At 46.1% G+C, this 11190-nt stretch overlaps 2 protein-coding genes across 4 annotated transcripts in view; one reads left to right on the forward strand and one right to left on the reverse strand.

Moving 5' to 3' along the window:
* The first annotated feature begins 320 nt into the window (after positions 1-320).
* LOC131885431 (armadillo repeat-containing protein 8-like) lies at positions 321-10685 on the forward strand. 2 transcript variants are annotated; one of them, XM_059233476.1, is made up of 9 exons: positions 321-674; positions 1461-1715; positions 1791-1887; positions 1982-2175; positions 2241-2564; positions 2646-3350; positions 3434-3634; positions 3842-4155; positions 10177-10685. In XM_059233476.1, the coding sequence occupies exons 1-9, from the start codon at positions 573-575 to the stop codon at positions 10205-10207; spliced, it is 2223 nt and encodes a 740-aa protein (XP_059089459.1). In that variant the 5' UTR covers positions 321-572; the 3' UTR covers positions 10208-10685. The 2 variants fall into 2 exon arrangements, with proteins under 2 accessions (XP_059089459.1, XP_059089458.1); XM_059233475.1 differs by lacking the exon at positions 10177-10685 and adding an exon at positions 4975-5899 and having other exon boundaries at positions 323-674.
* Positions 5957-11190, reverse strand: part of LOC131885432 (uncharacterized) — a 22332-nt gene continuing 17098 nt past the window's right edge. Inside the window, exons 1-2 of one of the 2 annotated variants that reach the window (XM_059233478.1) lie at positions 9064-9329; positions 5957-8495 (exon numbers count right to left, since the gene is read on the reverse strand). In XM_059233478.1, the coding sequence (XP_059089461.1) occupies positions 6339-8495; positions 9064-9123 (2217 nt within the window). In that variant the 5' untranslated portion in view covers positions 9124-9329 and the 3' untranslated portion in view covers positions 5957-6338. Of the gene's footprint in view, positions 8496-9063; positions 9330-11190 lie in introns of those variants that run through there. The other variant, XM_059233477.1, reaches the window with a different exon arrangement.

Consider the following 11190-nt stretch of genomic DNA (forward strand, 5'->3'; position numbering starts at 1 on the left):
GTGACTCATCCGAAGCCTTAACTTTGATCGACAGCAAAAACAACACCTTCGTTCAAGAAATAGTCATATTTGAACCATGGAAGGAGGCATGAAATTCAAAATCTCATTTGAATTATCTCAATACTCAATCCTCTGTTGATGATCTATAGCTTTTTATATTCTTGGTGTCGGTCTCCGCTGTAATTCATGGGTCTTCGTCACGCTGAGCGTCATTGGTGCGTCGTTGAGACCTCCTCCCCTCGCTCTCCCCGCTCTCCCCGCTCCCCCCCTGTGCCCTTGGAGCTTGGCGTGTAGCGTGCCGTGCCCCGTGTCAGAGAGTGCTCACGCCTCAGTCACATTTCCTCGGCGAGTGCACCACTCACACGCTTACTCGCTCTCTCGCTTTCTGGCTCATCTCGGAGAACCGCCTCATTCACCGCCGGATCCGTCGGACCCGTCATCCCGGATTGGTCTTTGGCTGACCCACCGCCTCCTCACAGCCATCCTTGGGCCGCTGCCAATTGACCTCAAGCCGTGCCATCGCCCATTGGAGTTGGGATTCTCGTCCGCCGCTCAGGCGTGCCACTACATCGATGGTGGTGACTGTCAGGCCGCAAGAGGCCGCCGGCTCGCCTGCCCGCGAGTCCCGGAGACTCGAGACCGACACCTCGTCCCAGCCCAGTCAGCAGCTAATGGTACGGCCCACGGGTCCAGGCTTATCCCTTGATCTCGGTCAGAACACGCAGGCGGGGGGGGGGGGTTAGCTTGAAAGCATGATCAGTTTGTTTCCCGCGCGAAAAAATGGTTTCCCAACACGGAAGGTCACAAATGGGGACGGGAGGCAGATGATTTTGCGGGTTGAGAGTGATTAAACAGGGATAAACGTTATTCTCCACCGATTAGTTGGAGAATGAAGTTTTTCCATACCACGAAAGTAACAGAATATTTTCTCATGTTTTTGCTAAATCTAAAATAGCTTTAAAATGTTTTTTTTTACATCACTTTAGGTTTTAGTGATTTGACTTTTTCTGAAGAACCTGTTCCAACGGAAAAAGAAATGACTCTTTGATCCTCAAAGACCTTTTCTGAAATCTTCAGAGCTTGTTCAACTTGATGTAATTTTAATAGGTGTAAAAAACCATTCAATAAATGTATGTGTATAGTGTATAGAAGAAGATTTTATTACAATTTGAGCTGTTTTTAAACTAGATTATACGTGATTTTAGCATATTATACTGCCATTGTTCATTAGAAAAAAGTCTGGCCTAAAATCGTTGGGCTCATGCATGTGCCAGTCGAAGAAGATCAAGTCTAGAAAAGTGTAGGGCGGCACGGTGATAGTGATAGCTTTCTTGAATTAGGGCACGTCTCGGACGGTCGGTGCGGTCCATGGACTAGTTATCCCCTTTTATCTATATAAATTTTTGGGCAAGGTTTGGGCTGGTCCATGATTGGAAATGATTATTTTTTATGTTCAATAGGATGTGGAGTCACCTTCGGGTTATCTGACAGCCTCACCATCGCCCGCCCCCGTGTCCGCTCCTATGTCGCCCCTGTCACCCACTTTGGTGGAAGACATTGAATCCCCTGATGAAGAAGTGTGTCTGCCAGCTGTGCTCCAATTACGGAGCCGTCTCATCGGGAGCAATCGTCAGAAACATTTGGTGATCGAACAGGGTCTTGTGACTCGATTGCTACAGATCATGATTGAACCTAAATTTTCCAATGAATTCAAAGTAGGTCTTCCGGCTCTTAAGTCAATGGGGTCAGTCAGCGACAAGGGGTAATCATGATTTGAATTTCCTTTGTAGATTGCCGTCACACATACTTTGGGCTCGCTGGCCAAAGGTTTGGACTTCCACGTTAAAGCCCTGATTGATCATGGGGCAGTACCTGTTTTACTCAATTGTAAGTGTTTGTGTTTTAGATCCGATTTACTGTGCTGTATACTGTACGTATATCGGCTGTATATGTTAACAATGGCCTTCAAACTTCTTTGCAGCCGTTGTGGATACCGATCCAAAGTTGATTGAAGCAAGCTTGGGCTGCTTGAGGTCAATTTTTCAGTGTGCGAATGCGAGGAGCGAAGACACCTTGTACTCTGATCCGAGCATCATTCCCCATCTAATCGGACTCATGCCTACCTCTGTGAACAATCAGATTTCCGTAGCTACCATTTTGACCAGTGCTTGCAAGGTAAAGTGGCGAGAAAGCAAAAGTTCTTTCTTTCAGCTGACTTTAAAGGACTCTCCCAATTCCAGACCCGTGAGCATCAAGATATTCTTTGTCAGCATGGCCTTGTGCCGAGTCTCTTCCAGCTATTGGGCTCGCCACACAGTTCCGTGCAATTGCCTGGGCTCCAATGTCTGACCATTCTCATGTTTTCCAATGAAAATGCAACTAAACTTGTCAGTGAAATGTCGCTCAACGATCAAACCATGATCGAGCGAATCGAAACCTTCATGGACCGTCACCGAAAGATTGACCTTCAGCTGGAGGCCTCCAAGTGTATCGCCTACTTGTATCGTTGCGGGGTCTTGGACGAAAGTGACAAGCGAATCACCTTCAAAGCTCTCCCGTGTGTGGTAAGTTGCGTTTCTTTCCATGCCATACTTGACAATGGCTGCAAATATAAACTGACTTCTTTATTTTCACTCAACTATCAGGTCCGCATGACCAAAAAAGAGGCTAGTTTAGAACATCGAATCTTCGCCGCAGATACTCTGTCTTACTTGATCGAAATCAGTGCAGAGCTCCAACGGATCGCAGCCATCTCCAACCACCTGATTTCGAGTATGGCTAGCTTTCTCACCATGGATTTGTCTCAAGAAGACAAGCGAGCCTTGAGAAACATAAGTGCCGATTCGTCCTCACACCAACAGCTGAGCATGAACCGCTATCACATGGCACAAATCAAGCAGAAAGTGGACCAGACGACCAATCTCAGTCGCGATATGAAGAGGTCAGCGTTCAAAGTGTATGCCGCTCTCGGAGCTAATGACGAAGAGATCCGGAAACGCATAATCGATACTGAACACCTTCTTCCTTGTCTGTTGGAGTGTTTAGAGGATTCTAATCTGGATCTTCAAACGGCGGCAATTGGATGCTTACATTCGTTATCGCGCTCAGTGCAGCTTCTACGGACCACTTTCCAAGATCACCCGGTTTGGAGACCTCTCATGAACATCCTGAGCTTGCCTACGTCAACAGTGGGCATGCTAATCGTGGCCTCTTCCACTTTGTGCAACCTTCTACTCGAGTTTTCTCCCTCGAAAGAGCCCATCCTCGAATCTGGAGCCATATCTTTACTTTGTCAACTCACCCATAAATTTGAGCCGGCTTTGCGACTCAATGGCGTTTGGGCTCTTATGGTACGTTCATAATTCAAAGCAAAGGTCAGTTGTTGGCCTAGATTTCAGCTTCTTATAACAACCTTCTTTCGTGTCCAACGTAGAACTTGTCATTCCAAGCGGACCAAATGATCAAGGTCCAGATCATCAAGTCATTGGAATCGGACCAAGTATTTCGGCTTTTGGCTGATCAAGATGTGAATGTAGTGATGAAGACCTTAGGGTTAATTCGGAACATTCTCTCCAACAAGAATCACATTGATAACATCATGGGCATGGACGATTACGGCAAACAAATTATGCAGGTAAGTCATATTCTGAGTCATGAAAACAACAACCATTGTTGAAGATACTCCCATATTCGTCTAATATAGTAAGTAAAATGATACAAAAAAATAGACGTACCTCCTACCCTGCCAAATATTAGGGGGACATCAAACTCGATCAAGATGAAAAAAAAGAGGATACGAGTTTTGGGCGCACACAAATTAATGTTTTCCTTTGACTTTTAGGCTGTCGTGTTGATCTTGGAAAGTGATCGGATACCTGAAGTCAAGGAGCAAGCGCTTTGCATCCTCGGTCACATTGCTGATGGTGATGCGGCCAAAGATTTCATCATGTCCAATGAGGATGTGTTGAAGAAGGTGATCAGCTATATGACTCATCACTCCACGCGACTTCGAACCGCAGCAGTATTTTGCATTCAAAATCTAATCTGGGCCAAGGAACGAGGAGCCACCGAACGCCAACAGCGCCTCAAGCAAATGGGCGTGGACAAGATTCTCCAACAGCTCTTTGAATCCGATGACGCCACATTGGCTGAGAAGTAAGTGTATTTCTTGTTCTCGATTGGATCGATTGCCGGTTTACGATCTGTATTGCGTTAGTGTGTACTTGAGATGGCGGTTTCAAGTTGTGGTTGGGTTCTTGTGCATTTTCGTGATCGAGGTCTTTTCTCAAGACGGAGTTAAGCTGTTGACATTTCAAACAAAATCAATTTATGACGTGCTATTGACATTTGTCGCCTTTCGGACGGAACCCATTAACCAAGTTGAACCAAATTATCCGCCTCAACAGATTGATCTTGAATCATCGTCATTTTCAAATGTTAGAATCTTGATCAATTTTCAACTAAAAAAAATGTGTTCCGCTGCAATCAAATCACAAAAAGAGATCAGTGCAGTTGACCTAGCTAACAGCGCGCAGAGAAAAACTTACTATTTTCTTTTTGAAGACCTTAAGAAGTTTCCCTCATGGCCAGGTTAAGTAACTCTCTGTTGAAAGCGCAAAATACACTCACTCTCTCGTTCAGACAGTCAGTCTGCCCCCTGCCCTCGCCGGCATTTAGTTCGGTCGAGGACCCTTGACGCTAGGAAAATGTTGGAATTGATGATGCCATCAGCTGGCGGAGCTCCTAAGTACGCGCCCCTCAAAGTTCTGATGGAAACGTCGGCTTCGGCCGTGAGAAGTAAAAGTTTAGATTCACCTTGCAGTTGACCCTCGACAAGTGTTGTTCAAAAAAACAATGATGGATGAAATTGACGCCACATTCAAGGTCATCCACTAGGAATGAAAAGAAATGCATTCGACATTGTTGCCTGCACTTCTATCCTGCATTTGTTCATATCTCGGTTTTCCCCCTTAGGGTAAAGGGTGCCTTGGAACAGATGCCATGACCCTGTGATCCATTTTCTGCTGGATCTGCGTCAAATTCGTCCAGATCTTCATCCTTTGGTGCCCAATCAACCCCAGACACGGGTGTTCAATCCTCATCTACGTCTGGAAGCAATTGCTGCGTCTCCCTCACGTCTGGAAGCGGGCAGACTATGCTTCCACATGGACCTTATCAACCTCCCTTCAATTACCAACATGGGGGATTGCAAGGTTTTCCTCCCCAAAGAATCCCCTCTCGTCCACACCTTCTCTATCCTGGGTTAGTGCCCCAACAATTCCGGTACCTTAGACCGCCATTTAATGGCCATAATGGGCATCTCCTTGGACATGCCAATGGCCATCCAAATTGTCATCCCGATCGACATTTCTATCGTCAGCCTAATTGGCATCCCAACGGGCATCCCAACGGGCATCCCAACGGGCATCCCAACGGGCATCCCAACGGGCATCCCAACGGGCATCCCAACGGGCATCCCAACGGGCATCCCAACGGGCATCCCAACGGGCATCCCAACGGGCATCCCAATGAGCATCCCAACGGGCATCCCAACGCGCACCCCAATGGACACCCTCGTGATTATCCCGATGATTTTCCCATGGCCTATCATAATAGTTATCCACTCGGGTATCCAAATGGGTATCCTAATGGATATTCCACCGGGCATTTCATGCCTCCCCCAACCAGTCGTCGAGAGTGAAGTATAAGGAAATGCAACGAAATGACAATGACACATTGACACACACTCACCTATTATTGATGATCAATGCTAGCTTCAACGTGTTAAGTTTTGACAGATATTTTATCTCACTTCTTGCTAAAAAAGATTCGATTGCAATTCCCATTACACGTGCTACCATTCTTAGTCTGGGAAATACAAACAAAAGTCTCATTACAATGGGATCGTGATTTAATTGGGAAAGAAATATAAGATATATCGCCTCATACGAACATGGAATTTTGAAGAACTTTTATTTGTTGCGAACTGAACAGAACATTGATAGAATTTGTCCGGCTTTCAAATAGGAACATATGATCCCATTGTCACCGTTAAATTATTGGTGAGTACGCCAATAACAAAACTGATGAGAATTTCAGAAAAAGAGAAAAAATGATCATGATACTGACGACTAACATAGTTGACGAAGAGAATTAAAACGTTCTCACGAAGTTATGGCACCAATCGCACTTAAAGCTGGAGCTTAATACTGCCGTTCCTTGTGGATGTGGAAAAAATATGGCTTCATCATTGCACCGACCCAATCTGGCTGAACAAAGGGTGAGTGGTCCACTGAAACCATCACCAAACCACCCCAATTGATATCAAATCGATTTGTTCACTTTCGGCGCCTCTTTTGAAACGATGCGAATGAGGGGAAATCGAAACCTCCGGAGAACGCTTCGAACTGGTTCTTGACTTGGGATTTCGCCACCTCCGTCAACTTTTTGCCTGGATCTTGGGCTTCACTGGCACTGCTACGAATACCATACTTTTGGTTGGGTTGTGGTTTGGCCGTTCGGTAGTGTTCATGACTGGAATCCTCGTAGCCAATTCCGTGGTGTTCCTCGACCTTTTCGTCCACGTATCCATCATCGATAATCGCAGATACGTCCGAGTGTTGATACCCGTCCCCTCCGTGACCGTGATGATCGTCATGGCCATAGCCCCCTCCGCTATGGCCGTGTCCGCTATGGCCGTGTCCGCTATGGCCGTGTCCGCTATGACCTCCACCACTGTGACCGCCTCCGCTGTGGCCGTAGCCTCCACCGCTGTGACCGTGGTCATCATGTCCATACCCGCCGTCATGATGAACCTTCGTGCTGACACAGATCTTCTTCTTGACCGTCTTGGGAATGTGCTTGAGAACCTCCTTGGGGATCTTGATGCATTTCTCGATGGGCACAGGGAAGCATTTCTTCTTTGGAATGGATTTCTTCACGTTGATGGGATCTTGGACGCACACGGTCTTGGGGAAGTGCTTGCATTCCTTTCTGGGTACAAAGAACGGAATGTCCTTGCACTTCTTGTCCGGTTTCTTGGCACACACTGTTTTGGGAACCTTTTTCTCGATCTTGACGGGCACTTGCTTGCACTTCTCCCTGGGGACCTCGTGGCAATGCTTGTGGTATCCGTAGCCACTGCATTCCTTATCGTAGCTCGTGGTACATTGTTCCTTGTAGCTCCAATCCACTTTGGTCGTGTAGGTTTGATCGCAAACTTTTTTGTACGTTGGGTAGCATTTGGTCTTGAAATTGGTGTCATAAACGGTTCGACACTTGGTCTCGGAAAATTCAGAGCACTCTTTCTTGTATCCAATGCCTTTACCGTTGTCGTACACGTGCTTGCAATCGGTCTTGAACACCTTGAAGCATTTCTTGTTGACTTTGTAGACCGTTTTGGTCACATAAAGGGTTTCTTTGGCGTATTCACATTTGAAGTTGGGCTTCCCGTAGCCATAAGGACCGGGTTTTTTGGATGGGACATGATATTTTCCGTACCCTCCATGACCTCCATGGCCGCTATGGCCACCTCCATGCCCATAGCCGGAAGAACTATGATCGTCATGGCCGTATCCGGAGTGGTCGTCATGGCCGTAGCTTTTGGCTTCGTGACCATATCCATGATCATCATGACCGTAACCCTTGTGGTCGCTATATCCACTGTGGCCTTTATCCTTGCTATAACTGCCTTGATGTCTGTAGCAGCAATAGCCCGAGCTGCCCTCCAAATCTTTGGGCTTGTCGGTGGCTTTTCCCTCTGCATCCAAGTACACGACGACCTCCTCCGGTTGACCATCAGCATCATAGAGGATCTCCGAGTTATCTTCTAGACCGAAAGGTGTCACTCCGTCCACAGTGATACTGTACTTGGATTTGAGTGCAGAGGAAGAGTTGCCAGAGCCCTCGCCAGAATGCTCAACTTTGGCCTCATCTGGAGCATTTGCCGCCTGAGAGTAGTCAGTGCGTTCAGGCTCACTTGGAGGTGGCTGCTCTTGATTCCGGTGGTGTCCCATTCCAGCATTCAACATGGCATATCTCACGGATTCGTCTTGAGGCGGGCTCTCACTTTGAGCTGGAGTGTGTTGGTCTCTGTATGTTTGTCGTTGAGATGACCTCTCCTCGGTTTGTTCCAATGGAGGTCTCTGGTACGGCAGTCTGGTCGACTTTTCGGCACTTCCAACCCGAGAAACAGGAGATCCAAATGAAGACCGTTGATAATTCCCGGCCTCTTGACTATTTCGTCTTTGAGCAGAGGGAGCGTCGTCTGAGAAAGGGCTGCGTGGAAACCCGGAGAATCCATCGAATCCGGCACCACTTCGACGAATGTTTCGGTGCCCAATATCGGTCTCTAAAGCCTTTTCAATCCCATCGTTCGTGAGCTGCGATCCTGGTTGCTGAATCTTGAAGTCGGAGATGAATGTGTCACTCTTTGGAAGTGATTGACCAAAGATGGAAAATCCCGTGCCTTCGACCCATAAAATGGCCAAGGAAACCTAAAAGAGATCGACAATTGGGTCAATGACTTCTAGCACCAATTGAAGAGGACTTTCCACATTTGAGGCATCGATTTATTGTACTTTTGTAAATGCCTCCAACAAATCGCTTCTTGTGGCGAATGAATGTTCTCTTGATTCTCGTACCGTTCATGAATCGTCCTTTTGACTGTATTTTATTTTCTGCGTACAGTAAAACGTGGTAATGACAATTTAATGACGCACTTTTAGCAAAGAGGAACTGTTACGAAATGCCTTCACGGCGATCACAGGTCGTCCTCCCATTCAAAAAGCATTCAAGTTTTTCTGCGAGATGACCATCATCGTCAGCAACAGACGGGACTTTCGACACCTCTTTTCTTGGATGAAAGTTTCCCAATTGCTTTTTGTTCTTTGTCCAAATCATAGCCAGAAACAAGTGAATGGCTAGTTGTGTTTTGATTAGTATTTGTCTTACTCGATGATCAGTGACGAAGAAAATCATCCCCTTATTCTATGGCACAAGCCAGCATTCCGTTGACTTATTATGTAAACATGAATGGATTCAAAAAAGAAAACTCGTACTTACAAGTAAAATCAAGTTGGGACGACTCTGTCGTCTCCTCCCCAATGGATTTGAGGGAGACATGATTTCACCGTGGTTGTTGTGAACTGATCTCAACTTGTCCCTATCCTTCCCCTCCTCCCGTCACAAATCTAATGTGACAAGATCAAAATCTGGATGATTGGTTTAGTTGAACTAAACGGCAAGTGTCTGCACACCCTTTCACTTTGGCTTGCTCGGTTCAACTGAGGATTGAACTAGCTCTGTATCTGGACCATATCTCGAAAACACCTATGATTTCTTTCGTTCAAATATTACTCCATGCTCGTCGATCCCTCGTCCAAGTTCAATCGGTCTCGAAGCTGTGCAGGAGGCACGTATGTACTAAGTTGCACCAAAAACGACGATTCGCAGGCTGTCCTCGGCGCAAAAAGAATCCCTTTTCTTCTTTCATCGGGGGTATTTCTAGAGATCTATAATAATAACAAGGGGCATGACAAGACCATTACATTGACCTAGTACAGTACATCCAGTATATCACTACAGGGGACTTGAATAGAAATGACCGTTCTCGTGCTTCAGATTTATACCCTCTATAATAATGCAAAAGTAAGGAATGAGACAAAACATTTTTATAAAACTTCGAATGGATTCAATAACCCATTGTTATTCATCAATGTTTTCATCCTTATGTAAGGACTGATGACCTCTTCAATACATGACCTGAATGAGACGCAGGCCCCAACAATGCCCTCTCTGGGTAGTTGGAGAAGATACCTTTTGATGGGGGCTTGAGAGAGCCCCCGACCGTTCTCCAACAAAGGCCATTATTGTCCTTCGTCAAGGCCACCCACAAAATCAAACCCTAGTACACTGACGTAAGGAGGGTATCACCGATTCCAACAAGCTTGGTTATCAACTTTTTGTTTTCTTTTGCGTCAAATTAATTGTAAATTGTCGTTCTTTTTTATATCAAACTAACATGACAAATGGCAAAACCGAGCTGTGTTCACAGGAATCCGCTTGTGTTACTCTGGTTTAGTTCAAACTAACGAGGGTGGTAGTAAATTCAAATTTGAAAGAAGACATTTTTGCCTGAACACCCTATATGTATAAGAGAGTATTTCTTTCATTTAGGATCTCTGGCCAAACCAATCTGATGTTATGATGATGAGGTGCGTTGGTTTGTCCTCCTCCTGCTCCTTCTCTAAGGTTGCATCTCTGACAATCACCATCTTGAACGACAGGACAGTCCGTCAGAACATTGGAAGCGGAGCTTATCCAGGAGGAGAGGGAAAATCAGATCAGCTCCGTGACGAGGATCAAGCAGCTCCCGAAGCTCCCGAAGAAAATGAAGCACACCATTACCCACCATAACCCAGCACCATCATGTAAGGACACGAGTTTGCCTGGTCAGGCCTGCCAGGGACTCCTACAGGGAACGTCGTCATATGCGGAGATGATCAAGCTTGTCGAGGACAGCGCGAAAGAGCTTCGCATCCCAAAGCGATTCGATTCAGAGTTTCTTATATGAAAAGTACACGCAGGGTCCCTGTCAGGTGTAGTAATTACCACTCGCTGCTGACGTATGCGCTCATTTTAACCGAGGGTCAACCTTTGGAAAGTACCACATGTATGCACATCCTAAATAACGAAATCGAAAGCCATGGGTCGCACTCATTAAACCTCAATTGGGCTTGCATAATGCCGTTAGATTAGTGTTAGTCGCTGCTTCTCTGGCTTACGGAGAGCAAGGGTAGCTAACCATTGCATCCTAAGTTTTTTGTATCGACCATGGCGTTCCAATACTACTACATAGGTGATGACGGCAGCTTGCTTGCTAGCTTGGCTTCTGACAGATGAAGAAAAAGGTCTTGAAGATAAACAGTTATGGTTGGGAATGTGCTGGTGGAGATAGAGTAAATGTTCTAGGATCGTCGACGACAGTTTGGCCAAGAACCGTCAAGGCTAGCCGAAAACTACACACTCCTCCGTCTATTCAACTCTTGTATGTGCTAACGTTCAATGCGCTTTGTTTATTCCCTCGCTTGAGATGCAAGTTTGAGAACTTCAAGTACAAACCGTGTCATTTCATGGAAAAAAGACAGTTCAATTACTCTCTAATGAGACTAACCATTGTGGTTTGACCAC

Source organism: Tigriopus californicus, chromosome 8, assembly GCF_007210705.1.
Source record: "Tigriopus californicus strain San Diego chromosome 8, Tcal_SD_v2.1, whole genome shotgun sequence".
Taxonomy (NCBI): Eukaryota; Metazoa; Arthropoda; class Copepoda; order Harpacticoida; family Harpacticidae; genus Tigriopus; species Tigriopus californicus.